Source organism: Manis pentadactyla, chromosome 2 (genome assembly GCF_030020395.1).
Source record: "Manis pentadactyla isolate mManPen7 chromosome 2, mManPen7.hap1, whole genome shotgun sequence".
In the NCBI taxonomy this organism is placed as follows: domain Eukaryota; kingdom Metazoa; phylum Chordata; class Mammalia; order Pholidota; family Manidae; genus Manis; species Manis pentadactyla.
In genome coordinates, this window is record NC_080020.1 from 5,828,953 (window position 1) to 5,849,946 (window position 20,994).

At 42.5% G+C, this 20,994-nt stretch overlaps 1 protein-coding gene across 6 annotated transcripts in view; it reads left to right on the top strand.

Annotated features, from left to right (window-relative positions):
- The window catches only part of STARD13 (StAR related lipid transfer domain containing 13), a 329,780-nt gene that overhangs the window by 274,213 nt on the left and 34,573 nt on the right, over positions 1–20,994 (top strand). For 5 of the 6 annotated variants that reach the window (XM_057489672.1, XM_036904997.2, XM_036904996.2 and 2 more), the window contains 3 exons: positions 1,180–1,251; positions 4,035–4,116; positions 20,854–20,917. In XM_057489672.1, coding sequence (XP_057345655.1) covers positions 20,885–20,917 — 33 coding nt within the window. In that variant the 5' untranslated portion in view covers positions 1,180–1,251; positions 4,035–4,116; positions 20,854–20,884. The remainder of the gene's footprint in view (positions 1–1,179; positions 1,252–4,034; positions 4,117–20,853; positions 20,918–20,994) is intronic. The other variant, XM_057489676.1, reaches the window with a different exon arrangement.

Consider the following 20,994-nt stretch of genomic DNA (forward strand, 5'->3'; position numbering starts at 1 on the left):
TGGCCCCTTGAACATTATGCTGCACAGACAGAAAGCTTTCAGCATAGATAAACAGGCTCAGACCTGCAGCTGGTGTTAGTGTAGCTCGTGTCCATGCAGTGCCCGCAAGAACACCCTGTCCCCTCGGCTTCGGCGATGGGGAAGAATGGACATCAGAGTAAATGGAACCACACTGACCTGGGCCGCACACCAGCAGCGGAGGAAGGGGCCGGGGCCCAGAGCTGTTAGGATAGGCTGTTGCGTTTTGCTTGGCGAAGCTGGACTTTTGACAGATGAACTTCTTTTCCCTTGCATTCATATTTATCTAACGGAGTTGGGAAATGATCTGGGATTCACAAGGTCAAAAAGTGACCCGGTTCACATGCTGCAGACTCCTCCCTTCCCACATCACTGCTTCTCCAGGCAGGTGGTCCTGTACACTGCTGGTCTGTCCAAACCGAAAACGGTCACCCAGAGGACATCTCAACCTCCCGTTGGGCCCTCCGAGCTTCTCGCAGCCCATCAAGTCCACGTCTGGATTCCGGATCATCGGCAACACCTTCCACGCTGCTCTCCGCGGCTTGACATCCTTCCAGGGGGCTTGCTGAATGAGCATCTTGGTGGAAGGCCATGGGAATGAAAGCCATGAGCAAAGTTAGAGAAATAGTAATACACTGGATTTTTGTAATACCTTTCTTCGTGAGAAAATACATTTTCGTAGACTACCCAGCTGTGTTCTTTCTTTCATTATCCCAAGAGTGAAAAATTAAAGGAATCTTGGGTAAACAGTCTTTCAGCCTTATCTTGGAAAGTTAAAAAAAAAAATCATTAAGAAAAGAAAGGATTGTAAGGAAGTATTTCTTCCTTCCCCCTAGTCCCTTGAATCCCTGCTGTATAAATAAGACATTTTTCCCTGCCTGAAACTTGGCCTTTGTGTTCTATAATCTGTGGTTTTGTTATTATCCAAATACTTATGGATCGACATTGCAGATAATCCAAGTAGACACATAACAAGGACCTTTGTGATACCTGCTCATTTTACACCCATTTCTAGGTGGACCTACTTATACAGACTTACCTGGGGACAATTGTGCTTTGTACTAACTTGCACAATGCTCACCAGTTTCCCCTTGATTAAGAAGGTAGAGTTCTAGCGTGTGGCCTTGAACTCACACATTCCCCCTTCCTTGTCTTTTTCAGAAATTGAGGCGAAGGAAGCATGCGACTGGCTCCGAGCTGCCGGGTTCCCACAATACGCTCAGTTATATGAGGGTAGGTCGGCCTTCCATTCACTCTTTACCACGAGAGTAGATTCCAAATGAGCTGCCTGTGTTCTGTGCTGTTGTGATTTCCAAGTCTTTGTTCTTTGCAGTCTCTTGGCCTCAGCCTTTGCAATGCCCACAGTTTATGCTGATGCCAATTTAGAAATAAATACTGCTTCCCAAGCCTGCTCTGCCTTCTGCCCCGCTTCTCACGGTGCCCTCTGCCTTGTGCCCTCTGCTGTCACCTCTCTGTCACCGAGCAGGCTCTGCCTCTTCTTCCCCGGGTTCTGCCACCGCCACCCTCTGCCCGTCCTCCCTTCTTCTTTCTCCTCTTTTTTCTTCACTACTCTCACTTCTTTGGAAAGTACAATAAATCAGCTGTTGATAAATTTTCAAGAAAGTACAAAAAAAATTAAATTTTCCTGGGACTTGTCTTCAGTTCTGTTTACTTTCTATAAAAAATTTTGTAAGATATAAACCAGATTGGATGTGATTGGGGTGGGGGCTAAGTAAGGTGCTTTTCTTGCCAGCGTCCTACTTCCTTTCATTGACGTTTTAATTGATAGTTAATAAACTTACACACCCACACCTCACTCACATGAAGTTATGACCAAAGCCTCTAACTACTTCGTGGATCGTCCTCATAGTAGTGAATGAGTTAAGACCCCAGTAGCGGCAGGTGCACATCGGGATAACCTGAGGGTTTGTTTCTGAAAGTGCCCATTACGAAGGCTGAGCAGAGGGAGGAGTAGCTGCCCCCGGAGCCTGTAGGGCAGAGCAGGCACTGCCGGGTGCCCAGAGGGCAGGCGGAGGCAGAGGGTGCCGGGACCCTGAGAGCAGGCCCCAACGTGAGGGCATAGCTGGCAGGGGGCAGCTCCCAGGGGGACAGGCGGGCGGGGGAATGCCCTCACCTCACACCCCATCCCCTCCTCCTCCCGCCGGGGCTTCGCCCTGGCCAAACCCAGGAGGAGGCTGGCACGTGCATCCCCTCGAGTGCCATCCACACAGGTGGTCCTCAGGGTGCAAAACAGGGCAGAGAACAGTGGAGAGTAGATCTGAGGGCTAAACAGAGAGTGTCTGGCACACTGGACAGTTTTGACTTCTCTTCCCTGACCTGAGGTTTTATATAAAGGATGGAGGGAACCAATGAAATTAACTTTACCACTGGGGAGTCTTCTTCACTCACCTAAAGCTCGGTTTTATACTAAAAATAATATAAAAAACACCTACTTCTCCCCCTTCAACTCCGTGAGGATAAAGGAAAGCGAATCTCTGAATGCACTATGACATCTAGAATCTGATAAAAGTTTTCATAGAATCATATGTAGCCTTTTAGACAGGGAGGAGTCTTATTATTTGGGTCTAAGCAGCCCACACTCCCACCCCCACCACCAGTTTACTGGGGGTGAAAGAGAAGCCCAGAAAGGTGGAGTGACTTTGCCAGGTTTCAAAGGTAGAAGAGAATTAAAGTCACAGACTTTTGAGGCCAAATGCAGCATATTTTCTACTATTATGTGTACTCAGTTTGTGATTTATGAAATTTAAACATGAGGTGTCCATAAATGGCTAAGAACTCAAGATATCTCTTAAGTAAAAGGTACCTGTTTTTAACCATATGTGTTTAAACCATATGCATTGAATAAATGTAATAAGAGCAAATACTTATATAGAGCTTACTATGTACAAGTCCTGTTCAAATCACTTTATATATACTATTGATTGATTCACAACACCATAGGATAAGTATTATAATTACCATCATCCCATTTTACCAATGAGGCAACAGAGGCCCAGAAGCGGTTAAGTGACTTGACCCCCACTCTACAGCTCGCCAGTGGCAGGGCCAGGGCTCGATGCCAGGGCAGCTGGGCCCCAGCATCTGCGGTCCGCATCACGCCGTGTGGTCTCCCTCTAGCACAAGACAGGCTTCCTTCAAGCACCACCTGGAATTCACTCACATTACTTTTTTCACCAAAAGAGGAATCGTTTCTGTTCCCAACTCACATTAAGATTCAGACACCCTTAGATTGATTACGATTGGCAAGGTGGAGATAGTCCAAAATATAAAATGAGAGAGACAGAATGGCAGGATAATGATGATGAATTGACATCATCTGTTCGATTAACGTGGCTTTTCTTACAATGATTTCCAGATTTTTACCTCCACGAATGAGGTACCTAAAATCATCACCATATTTTGAGGATGGCCCTTGACCTCGAAGTCTGGCGTGAACCGTCTGTGGGAGGAAGTGGTGATGGTGGCGTTTCTTCTCTTGGATTGAGTCAATGTTTGAGTATTTTGTGACACTCTGAAGTGACTCAAGATTTTGCTACAAAAGAAAACATTTGAGGACATTGAACTTTGGGCGTTTTTGGAAATTTCCTTTCTGAAGGAAAAAAATTTGCCACACTAATTATTTCATGAACCAATCAGGATAGAAGTCGGCAACCACCTTAAGTGGTTGGTAGAGTGTAAAGCTCTTCTCCACACAGGCAAATGTCTGTGATAATGATGAGCTATTCAAATGCAGGCACTTAGTATACAGACCTATCCAAGGTCAGGCACTTGGTTATTCTCATTTTTCACACTTCTTTTGTGCCCTTAAAAGCATTTACAGTGATCAAAATAAAACTGCCGGCTACCTTAAACATCACCAACACACCCATCAAAGAGTAGGAGCCGCTCTTAAGATCAGTCATGTATACAGGAGCTTGGTGGTCTGAAGATGCTGCTGCCTATTCAGAAAAAACAAGGTGCATAAACCCCTTTGTCTCTCTCTTTCTCTCTTTCAGATTCACAATTTCCTATCAACATTGTGGCTGTCAAGAGCGATCATGATTTTCTTGAAAAGGACCTTGTAGAACCTCTTTGCAAGTAAATCATGTGACATATTTTTGCTTCTTTCAGTTGTTCAGTCTCTAGTAGGTTCCACTATATAGAGGGGCGAGTCCAACAATTCCCAAATATAGAATACCTACTGTGTGCCAGGCATGGGTCCAGGTTCTAAGTATACTACAGTGAGCATGATCATCAGTCTCTGGTTTCAGGGACCTTAAATCCTAGTAAGAGGCTTCAGAAAGTAGCCTGGGGAAAAGAAAGAGAGAGTGAACGAGAGAAAATGAGAGGGAGACGGAGAGGTTCTCTCAGAGATGTTCAATGCTATGAAGAAAGTAAAAGAAAAGAAAATGAGGCCATAGACAGTGACTGGGACTCTGGGATGGTTTAGTGGGAGGAGGCAGCATGGCGGAGGGGGTACAGGGGTGCACAGCATGAGTGATCAGGGAAGACCCTGAAAGCTCCATGAGTGTGTCAAACTTGGCTACATTTTTTGCAAATTCAAGTGATCAAAAACCAACAAACTATGCAAGCTCAAGTAATTGTATCAGCAACCTGGAATATTTAAGCCTTTGCTATGTGATAGATGCTAAGAGAAGACAAAGATGTATATCTGAATAATTCTCCTCAAAAAACTTACAATTTTCTTGGAGAAATCTAGTTAAGAAATAAAGGATGCGTACATGACCAAATAAGTAACAAGTATAATTTGGGTAACAGTAAAAGATGCCAATGCAATCAATATCCCCAAATAATTAAATGCTGCCTGAGAGGTTGTGTGAATCTGTAGGAATTTGAAGTTTCCTGATGAAAGAGCTGAAAAGAGATTAGGCCTGGAGATAAATATTAGTTACAGGAGGTCACACATTTTTCCAAGGTCACACAGAAAGTTATGGAATAAACTTACTTTAAAACATAGTTCTTCTAACTTGCAAATCCAGTGTTCTTCTTAGTACATTCTGCTTTTGACATAGAAAAGATGGTAGTGCAACAGGAAAGTAATAAGAAAACTTCTGTCAAGTTAGGAGAGACCAGTGCATGTTGGGATAGGTTTCTTAGGTTTGCTGAATCTTCAGACATATATAGTTTGTGTTCTAGTCCCTCCATGGGTCCTATATGAAGAGGAAACGGATTTGTGTTAAGAAATGATCTTTGAATGTTCAAGGAAAACAGTACTGTGGGTTTGCTGAAGTGGATAGAAGAGCAAAGCATTCTCCAAATCACAAATTGCAAGAATGGGCACTTTGAACTAGAAAACAAACAAGCCCACCCTGCCATTTGTGAGAAGAAGGGATGGTTTCGTTGTGATTCTCTAAGTAACGAAGTGGAAAAGCCGTGTTTTCCCTCCAGGGTACCAGGCACACCCAAAGCAGGAGTAACTCCTTCCTCATTAGCATCCACCCAACTCAGAACCAGTCAGACGCCTCTTCCTGACTGTTCCCTCTTCGTTTTAACCAACCGTATTTTTACTAGTTGACATTTTTTTAAGTAAATAATTTTTATGTTTTTGTTGTATTCTATTACATCATCGTTTTCCCCCATTTCCTCATTGAATTTTTTAAATTCGTGTTTTTTTTAAATCCAGATGTCACATATACATAAAGTGGATGTCACTATTCTCAGTTTAGTTTTTGAGTTTTGATAAATGTCTGCAGCCACATCACCACCAGCACAACCAAGATATAGAACAGCTCCCTCACTCCAGAAAATGCCCCGGTTCCCCTTTGTTATCACCCTCTACCCCTATTCCTATCACCTGGCAAGCCCTGATCTGGTTTTGGGACCTATAGCTTTGTCTTCCCCAGAATGCCATATAAATGAAATCATATAATATATAACCTTATGCATCTGGCTTCTTTCATTTAGTAAAATGCACTTAAGATTCACCCATGTTGTTACGTGTGTCAATCAAGACAATTGCTTAGATTGGTTCCATTGTATGGACACATATACTACAATTGGTCCATCCATTCACAATTGAAGGGCTTTTGAGTTATCACCACATTAGGTGGTTATAAAACCACTGTAAACATTCATATTCAAGTTTTTGTGTGAGCAAAAGTTCTCAATTCTTTTGGGTTATATTCTAAAAATGAGATTATGGAGTCCCTATGATAATTGTACTCTAACTATTTTATAAGAAATCACCAAACTTTTCCAAAGGGACCGTGCCATTTTGTCTTCCCACCAACAATGTCTGCAAGTTCCAGTTGTTCCGCATCTTTGTCAGCACTTAGTATTGTCAGTTTTTGTTCTGCTTGGTTTTTAGCCATTCTAATTGGTGCTTAGTGTTATCTCATTGTGATTGTAATTTGCATTTTCTTTATGAGCAATGATGTTGAAGGTCTTTTCATGGGCTTACTTGCTATCTATGTATCTTCTTTGATAAAACATTGGTTTAAGCCTTTTGCCTGTTTTTTTGAATTTGGTTGTTTTCTCATTATTGAGTTTTGAAAGTTCTTCATATGGTCAGATATAAATCTTTTGCCAGATACGTATTTTGTAAATATTTTCTGCCGGTCTGTAGCTTGCATTTCAATCCCTTTAACAGTGGCTTTCACAGAATAGAAGTTTTAATTTTTCTGAAGTCCAATTTATCCATTTTTTTCATATTTTTAATGTCATGTCTAAGAAATCTTTGCCTAACATAAGATCACAACTATTTCACCTTTGTTTTTTTTCTAGAAATTTCAGTTTTATAATTTACATTTAAGCTGATGGTCCATTTCAAGTTAATTTTTTTGTAAGGTACAAAGTATGAGTCCAGTATGATTTGTATGATTTTTTGCTTATCAGTGTTCAACTGATGCAGCACCATTGAAAAGATTATGCTTTCATCACTGAACTGCCTTTGCACCTGTGTTGTAAATCAATGGGCCATATATGTATGGGTCTATTTCTAGACTCTATCTACTTTTCGTATATCTATGCATCTGTCCTTTCGCCAATGTGACACTTAATTACTTAGCTTTATGTACATCTTGGAATCTAATAGTGTGAGTCCTGCAGCTTTGTTCTTTGCCAGGATTGCTTTGGCTCTTCTACTTCCTCAGAGTGTCCATATAAATGTCAGAGACAGCGTGTTGATATCTATTTTTAAAGTCCTACCGAGTATTGATTTGGATAGTGATGAATCTATACATCAGTTTGGGGAGAATTGATATCTTAACAACATGGGATCTTCTGATTCATAAATAGGGTGTATGTCTCTATTTATTTAGGTCTCCTCTGATTTTTTTTCAACCCTGACTTATATTTTTCAGCATATGGACACTACATAGCCTTGAGAGCACATAAGAATTTCATGTTTTGTGGTGCTATTGAAAAATAGTACTGTTTTTTTATCATGGTGATTTCCAATTGTTCATTGCTAACATATAAATTTTTTGTACATTGCCCTTCTATCCTACAGTCTTTTTAAACTCACTCATTAGGTCAGTAGCTTAGTCATGAATTCCCAAATTTTATTCCTAAAATATAAATGAAGGATTACATTGTAAACCAAGAATAAAAGCTCTATTACATATTTTTTAATGGGATTATAGGGGCAAACATTGTTTCTGTGCTCTTCTATTCCTTGGATGATGTATGTGGCTGAGTGGGCCAAGCTCTGAATCTCAAACATGTGGGTGGTAAGTCCTTATCTACTCACTGTTGCACGGGATCTAAGATGTCTTGACTACATTCTGGACTTCTCCATCAAAGTCTACACTTTTTTTAAATTGCCTTTCAGACATGTTATAGAGATGAGCCAATACGATTAGTGGGAAGTCATTTTGAGATTTGAGGTTCTGAATGATAATGCCAGTGTCAGCCAGAGAAATCAGGGGGCTTTCTCTTGCATGGCCCATAACACATGTCTGATCCAGCCCATAGCGGGGTCCCTAGAGAAGGACTGCCAAAGCCTTAGTGCGTAAACACAAGTGCAGCAGTGCCGGACACCACAGGGCCCTCCGTCAGGGCCCAGCTGCTGTAAAAATGGTTAGAGTGGCAGGAGGTTGTTGTAATTGGAATAATTCTTATGACAGCTATGTCTCCAAAAATATTATGAAGTAAGAAAAGCATTTGGCTGGAACTGTGTGAGCTGAGATTCTTGGGGCCCAGCGGCTGTGAGGAGAACAGAGGCCAAAAGAACAGCCCCCATGGCAGTGGGGGGGACCAAAGGAAGCAGGCAGAGTAGGGGGAGCAGAACTGGAGGAGGCTTGACTAACGTGGGGCTTCCTTCCCTTCATCACAAGTTCCACCAAGACGACACCAATTTCTCTCGTGGCAAATAGTGGAAAGCAGGTAGAAGGAAGGCCTCCAGCCCAAGCACTGAGAGAACTTTGGAATCGATAAGCAGCTGGTTCGCCACTCACCCACCCACCTGGTATGCAATGACTGAGCCTGCAGAGCAGGAAGGTGCTGCGGCCATACTCGTTCTCTTCCTGGTGCACTGCAGGCACAGTGACGGAGCTGGCCTCCTGCTTTATTTTTGAAGCTTTCTGGGTTGTACATTTCCCATGCATATTTGAACTGCGGAGCTAGCGCAGAATCATAAAGGAACCACAGCCAGAGGGCAGGTCGCTTCTGCCAGCTGCGCAGAAGAGCAGAGAGCTGAAAGTCTCCTGCAAACGTTGCCCATGACAAGAATTTTACTCACCTCTGGTTTCCTGAAAGTGTCTCTCCTGTGTAGACAGTTAATGTCCTAGGTCCTAAATTACACTTGGATTGTTGTTGAACCGTGTAAACCTCTTGACTGGCTTGGATAAATAAATTGACTGAGGATGTCAGAGGCAGGGAGGAGCCATGCCTGGCCTGGACCATGTGGATGTCTAGCGCTCATGTTTAGTCCTCGGACACTAGACAGGTTTGCTGGTTTTGCTGAAGGTGTCAATTTCCAGGAGGATGACCACATCTCACCATTGCTTCTGCAACTCTGACGGTGCCAGCACAGAGTAGGTGCTCTGTAAATATCTGTTACTGCATTAGAACAGTGCAGTTTCTGTTATTTTAGCAACCACCCTTATAATGCTGCTTTGATGTTTTTTGATTGAATTCTCAATTGAAGAATATTTTCCCCTGTGAGTAATGAGAAGCTAACTGCAAATCTAAGTACCTTGGTGAGCTAATTGACAGTGTGGTTGTATCAGGATGTAGGGATAGGAAAAGGGCCAAGAGAGTTTGCAAAACTTTGTCACCTTTAAGGCAAATTGCAACAAATCAAAGCTCTTGAATGAGATTTTGAAGGAGAATTAGTACATTCTATTAGCATTTTGGTTTGCTATATTTGCTCAGACTGCTAACATAGTGCCCTGATGCTCAAGATGATCTGTGAATTTATAATTTCATATCAGGCCAGTAAACCACCTGTATGGCTTATGTTGGTAATATACACTCATTAATTATACCATGTATAAGAAGACAAGGGTGTTCCCCTTGTTGAGTACTTTTTCTTGGAGATACGGAATTGGTTAGGATTGTACAGGGCGTCTTTCACTGCGCTTTGTATTTAAAAGGATCATTAGTAAGTGACAGTGATTTCCTGTGGGGCAGGGGAGAGGGGAGGAGAGAAATCTGAGAAAAGTAATATTTATAATTTATCTGTACACATAAAGGCGCATCTTTGAGTGCGTCAAATAACAACATTAAATAATGGTAGTCTTTATGAATATTGGTATATACTTTAAATATTTTCCTTTTTAGAATATTTCTCACAGAAAATATACAGTATTATATATTGTGTCATGTCATATAATAATATGTGACAATTAACTGGACTGAAGCTTTGGACAAACCACTGAGAGATATGAAGGTCCTGAGAGGGGGTGAGGTCCCTGGTCCCCAGGCCAGGCAGGGGAGCAGGAGGCGACCAGCACTGAATGGGCTGCACATCACATCCGGGGGCAGCGAGGGGAGGGCCAGCCCCAGGGCCGGGCGTGAGTGCTGCTGGCCGTCCATCCCCCGGCCCCCCACGGCCTGGTGTCGCTTTGCGCTCCATCTCCGAATCTGCCTCAGACACCCCACAGCCGTGGCCTCGCTTCAGCCTGGACTAGTTCTCACGGGAGAAATTACCTGGATCAAATGCCCCCGCTGTGAGCAGGTCAGAGCTGAGGGCAGGGCACCCCGTCTGCCTTCTCTGCTGCTGGCACATGTGAGTTCAAAACTAGTCAGAAAATCCACAAACTAAAGAAGCCTAAGGAAACCTGGACTTTTTTTTTTTTAGTTTTTAACTCTTGGGCCACCGCTGTCTTTGATTGATTTGCCAGTGGGGCTGACATTCTTCCTTGCAGCCGTGGTTGTTGGGGCACATAGCTTATTGAAAATTATTTTCTGGGGCTCTAATGTACGGAATGCTAACTATAGTCAATACTACGTAGAGTATATTTGGAAGTTGCTAAGGGAATAAATCTTAAAAGTTCTCATGACAAGGGAAAAAAATTGTAACTGTGCATGGCTATGGATGTTATCAGAGTGGTCATTTCCCAATGTATCCAAATATCAAATCATTATGCTCTACACCTAACACTAATACGATGTTCTGTGTCAATCGTATCTCAGTAGAACATGTTTATATTCTTTACAAATCACACGGTTCCACACATCCCTCCTCTTCACCACCAAAATCCACATGTGCTTCATTTTCTCTGCATTGCTGTTTGCATGGCCAGTTCTGTCAGGGTTGGGCCTGTTTCTCCCCTACCTCGGCTGATATCCAGGGACAGTTGTCTGGGGTTTATTGGCAGGAGGAGAGGTCAGCATTTCTGCTGCAGGAGGACCACCTGCTCAGAGAGCCGCGAGAGTGAAAAGCTCAGTGGAGGCATGGTCTTCACTGGCTCCGTGGGGGCAACGTGACAGCCGCTTGTGGACTTCTGACTACACTCTTTTGTCCCCTGGCCCCGTAAAACCCTCCTGCGGAGGATTTTGGAAAGGCCCACCTGCTGAGTTGCAAGCCCGAGTTGGCTGTCTGGCCCCACCGGCTGCCTGCTTTGCAGATTCTGTTCTGCAGCTGGGCGGTGGGGTGACCCCCCCAGGCCCTGCGCTCCACCGCCCGCAGGGGGGCAGCTCCTGCTCCCTGGAGTGTGCCTTTCATCCGGCCCCTCTTCGGTGACTCTGTTTGGGGATGTCTCCGAGGACTGCGCCCAGAGCACCGCTAAGCAGACAGAGAGCAGCCAGCGTGCGGCCCTGACCCGGGAGCAGGCTGAGAGGTTCAGGCCGCGGGCAGCTTTCATCAGAATCGCATGTCAGAGACGAGTTCACACCTCTGTTTGTTATTCCTCGCGCCTTTGGCAGGAGTATTAGAAATATCACAGGAAGCTGGCCATTAAGTCAGCCTGGGAGACCTCACGGCCAGTCTGAAGCCTGCCGGTTTCTCGTAAAATATGCGTCTAAACCACGAGGAAAGAAAGGGCCCCTTGCTCTCCTCTACGTCCGTGGGCAGAGGGCTGCCCTGTGTACGTGCCTCCCCAGGCTCCTGTTGGGACGTCTCCTCTCGGGTGGGCCCAGACCACCCTCCCTGTCGCCCCTCGTTGCCCTGACACACCTGCGCACAAGCCCCCAGCCCTCCCAGCACACACCTTCCACGCCTTTTCCTGGTTCTGCCCGAGGTCCTGCCCTCTGGTGTGCCCTCTGGAAGGCTCTCCCCGTGTGCTCTGAGCGGCCTGGGCACAGCTCGGTCCCACTCTGCCCACCGCCTCCCTCTGGGTCAGGTTAGTTGGGACGGGAGGCACCTTCTGCCCGTGTCTAAGTTCTCACCGCCGGGGACTGTGTCTTACTCAGAATCATGGGTGTTAGGTGCCTCATGCTGAGCAAGGATTCAGTAAATATTTGTTAAACTGGGCTGGAAGAAAACCTGCCAGTTCACAAATTATTTTACTGTTTCTACAGGTGAGAGAATATTATGTGATGATAAATTACTCATTTTCTCCACAAGGTACCCTAAATCTCTCTCCTTCTTCGCTAAACTTCTTGAAAGAACTCTCTGTGCTCATGGTCCATCTTGACCTTCACAGGGTCCCCTCGCTTCTCAGCTGTCCTGTCTCAGGCTTCTGCCCTTGCTAGCCCCTCAGTCCACAAGGCACAGTGGAGGTCTTACATCACTTGCTCTTTCTTAAATATTCGATACAACTAACCACCTATGTATGCCCTCTGCACAACATCTTGTGGCTTCCAAGTTGCCACCTGCAGCTCATTCCTGTGGGCATCTGGCCTCTCTGACTACGCCTTCCTGAACTGCTCCTCCTCCCCGGCCTGTGCTCAGACTCTAGACTTTTCCAGAGTCCTGGACTCTCCCTACGTGACTGGCTTCATCATTATGTCCCTTCTTTGTGTATCATCTGTAATGACCACTCCCGAGGGCCCTGAAATGTTACACACCCAAACCCCAGCTCAGTCTCTTCCCCAAGTCCTGGCTCCTACCAACTTCCCTATTTCACTGTCTGCTGGGTCTGGTCACAGAATAATGAAAGCCTGAAATTTGGAAGCTGTCCTCTCCCCTCTGCGGCTTCCACATCCTTCAGAGACCAAGCCTAAGCACTGCCTTTACTTCATCTCTTTGCAGTCTCCCCCCTGAACTATTGTGAACATCTCCCAACTGTGCTTAAATTCATTCTCCATCCCGTCACCAGTTGTGCTTCTAACCTGCAATCCAATCACTCTCCTCTCCTGTCTGCTGTCCTTCAGTAGCTCCCCATTGCCCACGGGTTGCTCCTATATCTTCACCTCGGCCCTCCATGATCTAGCCCCTGCCTGTCTCTCCAAACATTCCCATTGATATACTTGCGATTCCTAAACCAAAGCAGGCTATTTAATGTCTGTTTGCTTTCCATGTAACTCCATAGGCAGCAAATTTCTCTTAGTCCCTCAGCCTTGCTCAAATGTTACCTTCTCTGGGAGGTTTTGTCTTTGTGTGCTGGGGGAGTGAGTCCTTTCTTCTCTTATTCATCATATTTATAGCCCACGCGGGGCTATGAGCTCTTCCAGGGCAGGGCCACATCTTGTTCACGTCTGCATTCCTGGCACCCAGCCTTGTTCCTGGTACAGTGCGCACTGTCAGAAGCACGGATATTGGCTTCTTTTCTTATTGACTTTCCCATTCGATCCTCAGGTTTCACTCTTAAATTGAGACTCCTGACTATTTGCCCTTTACTAATGTATTAGCCCTTCTTAAGGACTCTGAAGACAGCAGTAGAAATGACCAGGTTCTGGTAGTGCCACTGTGGACATTTCTTCTGAGAGGATCCGCCTGCTTTGCTTACGTTAACACATAAATCCAGTTTGCTCAAGGCACCAAGTGGACAGGCTTCATCGTGTGGCACAGATTTTCTCTTCCCATGGAAAAAAAAGGCAAAGGGAAGGAAATGTCCGTTTATTGAAAAGCCTGTGCCAGGCACATGACAAATGCTCTCATTTCCCAGGCCCTCCTGAAAGTCTTCTTGGGCAGGCAGAGCAGAGACATTGCTGGAAGGAAGGTGCCCTTAGCTCTTCTGCCAACTCATGTGTGGCTCCCTTGAGCAAGTGTTCCTCTTAGATCCTTATTCTCCTCATCTGAAAATAAAAGGGTCATACCATCCCTGGAGTCTGCCAAGCCCTAATGTTTCCGTAGCAACATTTACTGAGCAGATTCCTGCGAGCCAGCTCCTGTGCCGAGCATTCAGGTTGCAAATAAGATACAGCCTTCAGCCTGTCACATTCAGTGGGGGAGAATAATTCTGTTATTCTGACTATATAAGGTCTATTGTGACTATATGAAGTCAATCACTGATGGGACCCATGTAGACAAAGTATGTTCCATTAAAAAAGAAAAACCTACTGAGACCATCATGTATAAAATTTCCTGTTAGGCTTTATGAAGATCAGAATAAATTGTGGTTCCTGCCTCAAAAGAGGCTCTAACCCAGAGGGAGATGCACTGTTCATGCAGCAAATAAAATTAACTTTATAATCAAAATTGTTATTCACACAGGAATAGTTTTCCCAGCATCCAGTGTTAGACCAACTCAGATTATCTGAAAGGTTTTGCATGACTGATCATTGAGATAGAGGTAAACAAATATTGATGCTAAATATTTGTCCTAAATGCCAATTGTCTTCACTCACAGCAGAAGTTCACAGTGTTTTCAGTAAAGTGCTCTGAATGCTTCTGTTAGGTGACACATTCCCTTACCTGGGGCTGCCAGTCTTTAGAGAGGCATTTACATCTCTCCGGGACATGTGCTTCATTCATTTGGTATTCCTGCAGTCTAGTCATTGTTTATTTTACCCTGTGCAAGATACATCACAGGCTGATGCCGGGATGTCTGCCCAGTTTCAGACCACCACAAGGAGTGTTTTCTCTTTGTCTTGTTTCCCCATCTTAACAAATCCCCTGTTTCTTTTTCCTTCTTTTAGCCTTACTAAGGTATAATTGACCAAAAAAAAAAAAAAAGATATTTAAAGTGTACATGATGATTTGACACATGTATACACTGAAGAGTTGTACGTATGATATTTGGAATTGTGTCCAGAATTTCTAAGGTGCTGTAGGTATTGAGAACTAATGATCAAGTAGACTGGGAATGAAAGAAAAACAGATCACTTTACAGCAGTAATTTCAAAGTCTGAGAAATAAAATGATTTTTAAATGAATAAAACAAAGACTACATCTTTAAAAAATAGACTTTATTCTTAGAGCCATTTTAGGTTCTCAGTGAAATTGAGCACAAAGCACAGAGATTTCCCCGTGTACCTACACATACACAGCCTCTCCAACTGTCCGCATTCCAAACCAGAGTTGTACGTTGCAATTGATAAAGCTTCACTGATGCATCATTATCACCCAAAGTTGAGAGTTTGCATTAGGGTCCATCCTTGGTTTACATTCCGTGGGTTTTGACAAGTGTGTAGTGACATGTATCCACCGCTATAGTATCAGACAAAATAGTTTCACTGCCCTAAAAAGTACTCTGTGCTCTGATTATTTATCCCTCCCTTTCTGCTAACCCTCAGCCGCCAGTGATCTTTTTATTGTCTCTATTGTTTTGCCTCTTCTAGAATGCCGTCTAGTTGGCATGATATAGATGTAGCCCTCCTGGGATTGGCTTCTGTCACTTGGTAATATGCACTTTAGGTTCCTCTGTGTTTTCATGACATGACGTCTCACCTCTTTAGCACTGAATAATATTCTGTTGTCCGAATGCACCATCATTTATTTATCTGTTCACCTACTGAAGAACATCTTGGTCAAAAACATAAGCTTTCACCATTATGAATAAAGCTGCTATAAACATTCCCATGCAGGTTTTTGTGTGGGCAAAAGTTTTCAGCCCCTTTGGGTAAATACCGAGGAGTACAACTGCTTGATTCTATAGAAAGAGTATGTTTGACAGTCAAAAAGTTGCCAAACTGCCTTCCAGAGGAGCTGCACCACTTTGTGTTCCCACCAGCAACAAGTGAGAATTCCTGCTGCTCCACAGCCTTGCCAGCATTTGGCGATGTCAGTGTCTTAGGGTTTTCCCATTCTGATAGGTGCATAGTGGTATCTCATAGTTGTTTTACCTCATGTAATGACAAACTGTGTTAAGCATCTGTTCATATCCTTATTTGGCATCTTTGTATCTTCTTTGGTGAGATGTCTGTTCAGATCTTTTGCCTATTTTTTAATTGAGTTATTTGTAGTTGTTGAGTTTTAGGAATTCTTTGCATACTTAGATAATAGTCCTCTATCAGATTTTCTTTTCACAGATATTTTCTCCAAGTCTATGGCTTGTGTTCTCACACACTTGCCAGTGTCTTTCACAGAACAAAAGTTTTTAATTTTAACAAAGTCCAGTTTATCAATTATTTCTTTCATAGATCATGCCTTTGGTGTTGTACCTAAAATTCACCACCAAACTTGAGATCATCTTGATTTTCTGTTGTCTTCTAAGAGTTTTATAATTTTGTGCTTACATTTAGATCTATGATCCATTTTAAGTCTTGTGTGTCTCTCTTTACAGCTCTCTGTTCAAATATTTTGCCCATTTTAAAAGTTAGGTTGTTTGCCTTATTATGGAATTAAAATTTTTCTTTTGTATTCTGGATACAAGTCTGTGAGATACATGTTTTGCAAATATTTTCTCCAAGTAGAGGAGCAATTCAAATTAAGACGCCAGCAAATATCTGAGTTTAGGTGAGGTAAAAGGATCCAAATCTATGTAGTTAAATGTAGTTAGAGTCTCTAGGTTTAAAAAAATAATAAATAAATGTCCTGTGAGTGTGTCATAAAGTATAAGGCATATTCAAGCATGCAGTATATAAAGGATGAGTCCTTTGATGTCTTTTGTATCTGCAGTAGATCAAAAGCTTTTGCACAGAGCCAACTGGTTTGTTTGTGCTTCCAAGCCACAATGGAAGGACAGGCTTGTTAGATAAATAACTTACATAAATAACAGGTAATCCTTACCTAAACAAGCCTGTTATAGAGCTGCCAAGTGAACACCACCAACTTATTTAAGCTCTTATATACCGGAGCTTCCAAATGAGAATATATATAATATATGTGTGTGTGTGTGTGTGTGTGTGTGTGTGTGTGTGTGTATATATATATATATATATATATATATTATATGAGTCTCTCTCTCTCTCTATATATATATATATACATATATATATTATATGAGTCTCTCTCTCTCTCTCTCTATATATATATACATATATATATTATATGAGTCTCTCTCTCTCTCTATATATATATATATATATATACACACACACACACACACACATACATATATATAATTTACTTCACATACACTCATAACTCTTAGGTAGCAATATTAACACATGTGGAACTGGCCAAGAAAATAGGCTAACCGTTATATAGGAGCAAAGGCCAAGAATGTACCGCAGATAGTTTCAGACTAATGATCAGCTTCTAATCCAGAGTTGCTTACTGTATTTGACACTTACGAATGTGTCGTCAATGACTAAACTGGAAATGGTTGAAAATGAGGGGGAAGTCAGCAAATATTTTTAAGAAAATGAGTGGCATGATAAAAATTTGAGAAGTAGAACTGATTTCAAAGTGAAACATTTGAAGTGGTAGTGAAACCAAATAAGAGACCATCATCTGACTCTAGGTAAAAGATGAGAAGGGACTGATTAGGACCGAAGGAGAGGCAAGATTTCAAAAATGTCATGGAGGTATGATTGACAGGACTTGGTGATCAAATGAATGTAGATCTCGACAAACAAGTCTCAAGATGAGTCTGTTTTCCAGTTCAGGTGTCCTGCTTGGTGATGCTCTTAATCAAGATAAGTAAGACATTAAGTAGGAGAAACCGAGTTTGAAGAGCATACAGTGAATTCAGTTTTGATAATTGAATTTGAAGAGTCAGCAGGATCCCACAAACAAGTGAAATTAGTGAGTAATTAAAAATGTTACTGGAGCTCTGGGCTAGAGACAGAGGATTGGGCATAATCAAAATCTCATTTAAGATGAGATAAGATATTTCAGTATATCCTGCAGAGTAAAAAGACCAACGACTGCAGTCTGACTTCGAAAAAGTATTAATGGCTAAGGAGCAAGTACCGCTTGGTGACAGGTAAGAGGCAGGAGAGTGTTTAGAGAGATAAGGTAATTCATAATCTTGAAAGCCAATGATAAGAGTTTCAAGGTATGGTGACCATTGCTATAAATGGGTCATTGCTGAAAAGCAACTATGGAATTTGTTGATTAAAAAGTCATTGGTCACAAATGGAAACAGCCCAAATGGCCATCAGCAAGAGGATAGGTAAACCAATTGCATGTTTTCACACCGTGGAATACTACTTGGCAGTTAAAAGGAATAATTGCTCAGCAACATGGATCAATCTCACAAACATTGTGTTGAGTGAAAAAAAAGCCAGACACAAAAAAAATACATACTTGTATGATTCCATTTATATGATGACCAAGAACTGGCAAAGCCAATCCATAGATGATAGAAAACAGAAAGAGAATGTCCCCAGGGGTGATGGGAGGGGATGTGATGGTGGAGAGAATTAACAGTAAAGGAGCACCAGAGAACCTGCTGATGTGAAGAAATGTTATTTACCTTATTTGAGGGTAGTTACAATGGCTAAAACTCATTGAGTTGAAAGCTTAAGGTTCAATGCACACACAACCAAAATACAAAAAATAAAGATAAAAATCATTGGTGAAAGATGGGAGATCAGACATCTAAATGTGCTTGCTTCTAAATTCCCACGGATTTACAGAGACATTTCTTTACAAAAGCAGATGTCCATAAAGAGAGAGAGATCACAAGTACATTTTCAAAGCAGAAACACAGAAATATGTGATAGAGGACTTAGCACACTCAAGAAATAAAATCTAAGTGGTTGGTGGAGGAAGTCACAAAATAAGTCAGTGTGTGCTACAGAAACCCTAAAGAAGCTCAAAAATGGGAAGAGAGGTTGAAGATGGGCTTAAAAGAAGACAGTCGCTTAAAGTTCTGTTTTATAGTAGCAAAAGCCCTGAATTTTCTCCCACAGTCTGTATCTATGCCTTCTCTCCCTGACCACCAGCACAAGACTAGAAGTATATAACCAGGAGAGGCTAAAACAGAGGTTCCCTAGACCGGGAGACATCAGACATGGAAGAAGGTGGGATATTCTGTTGAAAAAGGGGGCTGCAGGTATAGCCTGCCTACCTTCCCAATATTGAGGTTCCCAGAAGTATTTCGTAACTCAGCTCCAGAATATATATCAGCAAACACACTCAAGAAGGTTCTGAGAAACCTGAGAATCTCAGTTCTGAGAAATATGATCAGCTCATGATTTAAAAAAAAAAAAAAAGTGCAGCAAACCCCCATTAGAACAGCTCAAAAGCCTCTGAGAAAGACATCGCCAAGGAAATTAAAAATGGACTGATATGTTTTAACACACTTAGAGATTCAGGCAGTTGGGATGTGTTTAAGTTTGGATTTAAGTGTAGATAGTACTTAGAAAACTAAGGAAGCAGAGGAACAAGTTGCTCATGAACTACTAGGGAAATGAAAAGTTGAGGAGGAAAAAAAACATAATTAGAGTGTTATATACAGGTGAATACCCTTTGCTTGGTCATAATAAACACTGCATATTGATTTGCCAAAATTATGAAATTAGGATACAACTGTCATTATAAGAGGTAAAGGATGTGAATGAAGGCTGAGGTGTGGAAATGGGTAGAAAAAAATCTTCATTTTTACATTTTACAGCTCTTTGTTCAAATATTTTGCCCATTTTAAAAGTTAGGTTGTTTGCTTTATTATGGAATTTAAATTTGACTCACACTAAAAAATCAGGAAGCACCAGCATAAACTTGCTGTTTGGGGGCAAACAGCCAAAGAAACAATTGAAAGAGTTTGTGCCCCAGGAGTGGTAAATGGAAAGGACCCAAGGGAGTAAACGTTTGACTCTTCAAACCATAGACATTCAGTCACTATGATTTTTAAAATTTAATCCCATCAAGCAAAATAATAAAGGTATCCGCAAAGAGAAAATTTCATGAAATTAGACTCAGTGGGTTGAAGAGTGAATGGGAATTGAGACTGTCCTCTGAGTAGGATAAATAAAGGAATGATCGGTGTGAGTATGGTCGCTTGATGGCAAGGTAGGGGTTGAAGGAAAGTTGATAGTTTGCTTGATTATGGTTGTTTAGGTAGCTAATGGGTTAGCCAACTTGTTCAAGACAGAGATGAGCTTAAAGGGAAGGAAGTCAATAAGACAGTTTGTTCAAGAGAGAAAGGGAATAAATGAGGTGTCCAAGTCCAAGGGGAAGTGGTGGGTGTTGAAATCAAAACCAAGGTTAAAGGGTTAGCTTCAAAAAAGAAAAGGAATGTCATTTTTTTTTAATGATGAAGGAAAAGATGATCAGAAGAATCTGTGTATACTAAGCTGCCTCTCTGTATTGTCAGCGGTGGCGCAGTCACCTATAGAGGGACTGAGATCTTTTTCATGATCTGAGATTGAGAGCCAGCCAGAGAAATGAAAGTAATCCTGAATAGCAATTCGGGGAGTCCAGCTGAGGATGAAAATCAAAATGTATATATTAGTCTGCATGGGCTTGCATAACACAACACCATAGACTGGGTGTCTACAGGCATTTCTTTTCTCGTAGTTCTGAAGGCAGGAAAGTCCAAGATCCAGGTGCCAGCAAGGCTTGGTGACTTGGAAGGATTCTCTTCCTGGCCTGAGGACAGCCACCTTGTCACTGTGTCCTCACATGGCAGATTAAGGGAGTGTGAAGTCCCTTCTGATAAGGGGCCAGGCTGTTGGTTCAGGGATCTACCCTATGACCTCATTTAGCCTAAATTACTTCCTATTCCAAATACAGTCACATTATGAGTTAGGGCTTCACAAACTCAGCTCATATGTGTAGTTCAGCACTGCAGTGTGAGTTATTTTTCTGAGTATACCCAATAGCCAAACAGTGAGAGAGAATGAAGATGGTTGGATCGATCCACAGCATGATAGATCAAGCTAGCAAACAAATTGAGGGGCTGGTGAAAATTTGACTGAAATGATTGATGAGGGGCCCCAAATACAGTGGGAAGAGAGGCCAGGAAAGGGCCAGGGTTCGATGAGGGAAAGCACAAGGATTGGCAGGCTTCACAGCAGAGCCTTCTCAGGTCTGGAGGCCGGAGAACAAACGGGAACCCTTCCCCAGCGCGCCCTCTGTGGGTGCGGTACTTTCTTGGGCTATGGCTGGTTGCTTCTGCACTTTCAATTTCGCTGCAATAGCTGAGAATCATCAAGCTGGAAAGAATATTTAGGCTCATTAGTGGTAGCAATCATCACATTTTTCTTTCTTTTTAGACGACTAAATACACTGAACAAGTGTGCCTCAATGAAACTTGATGTGAACTTCCAAAGGAAAAAGGTAGGTGTCTACGCCTTACGAAGACCATGGCTATACCAATAGCAGAAGCGTGCATTCACAGATTAAAAACAATGTGA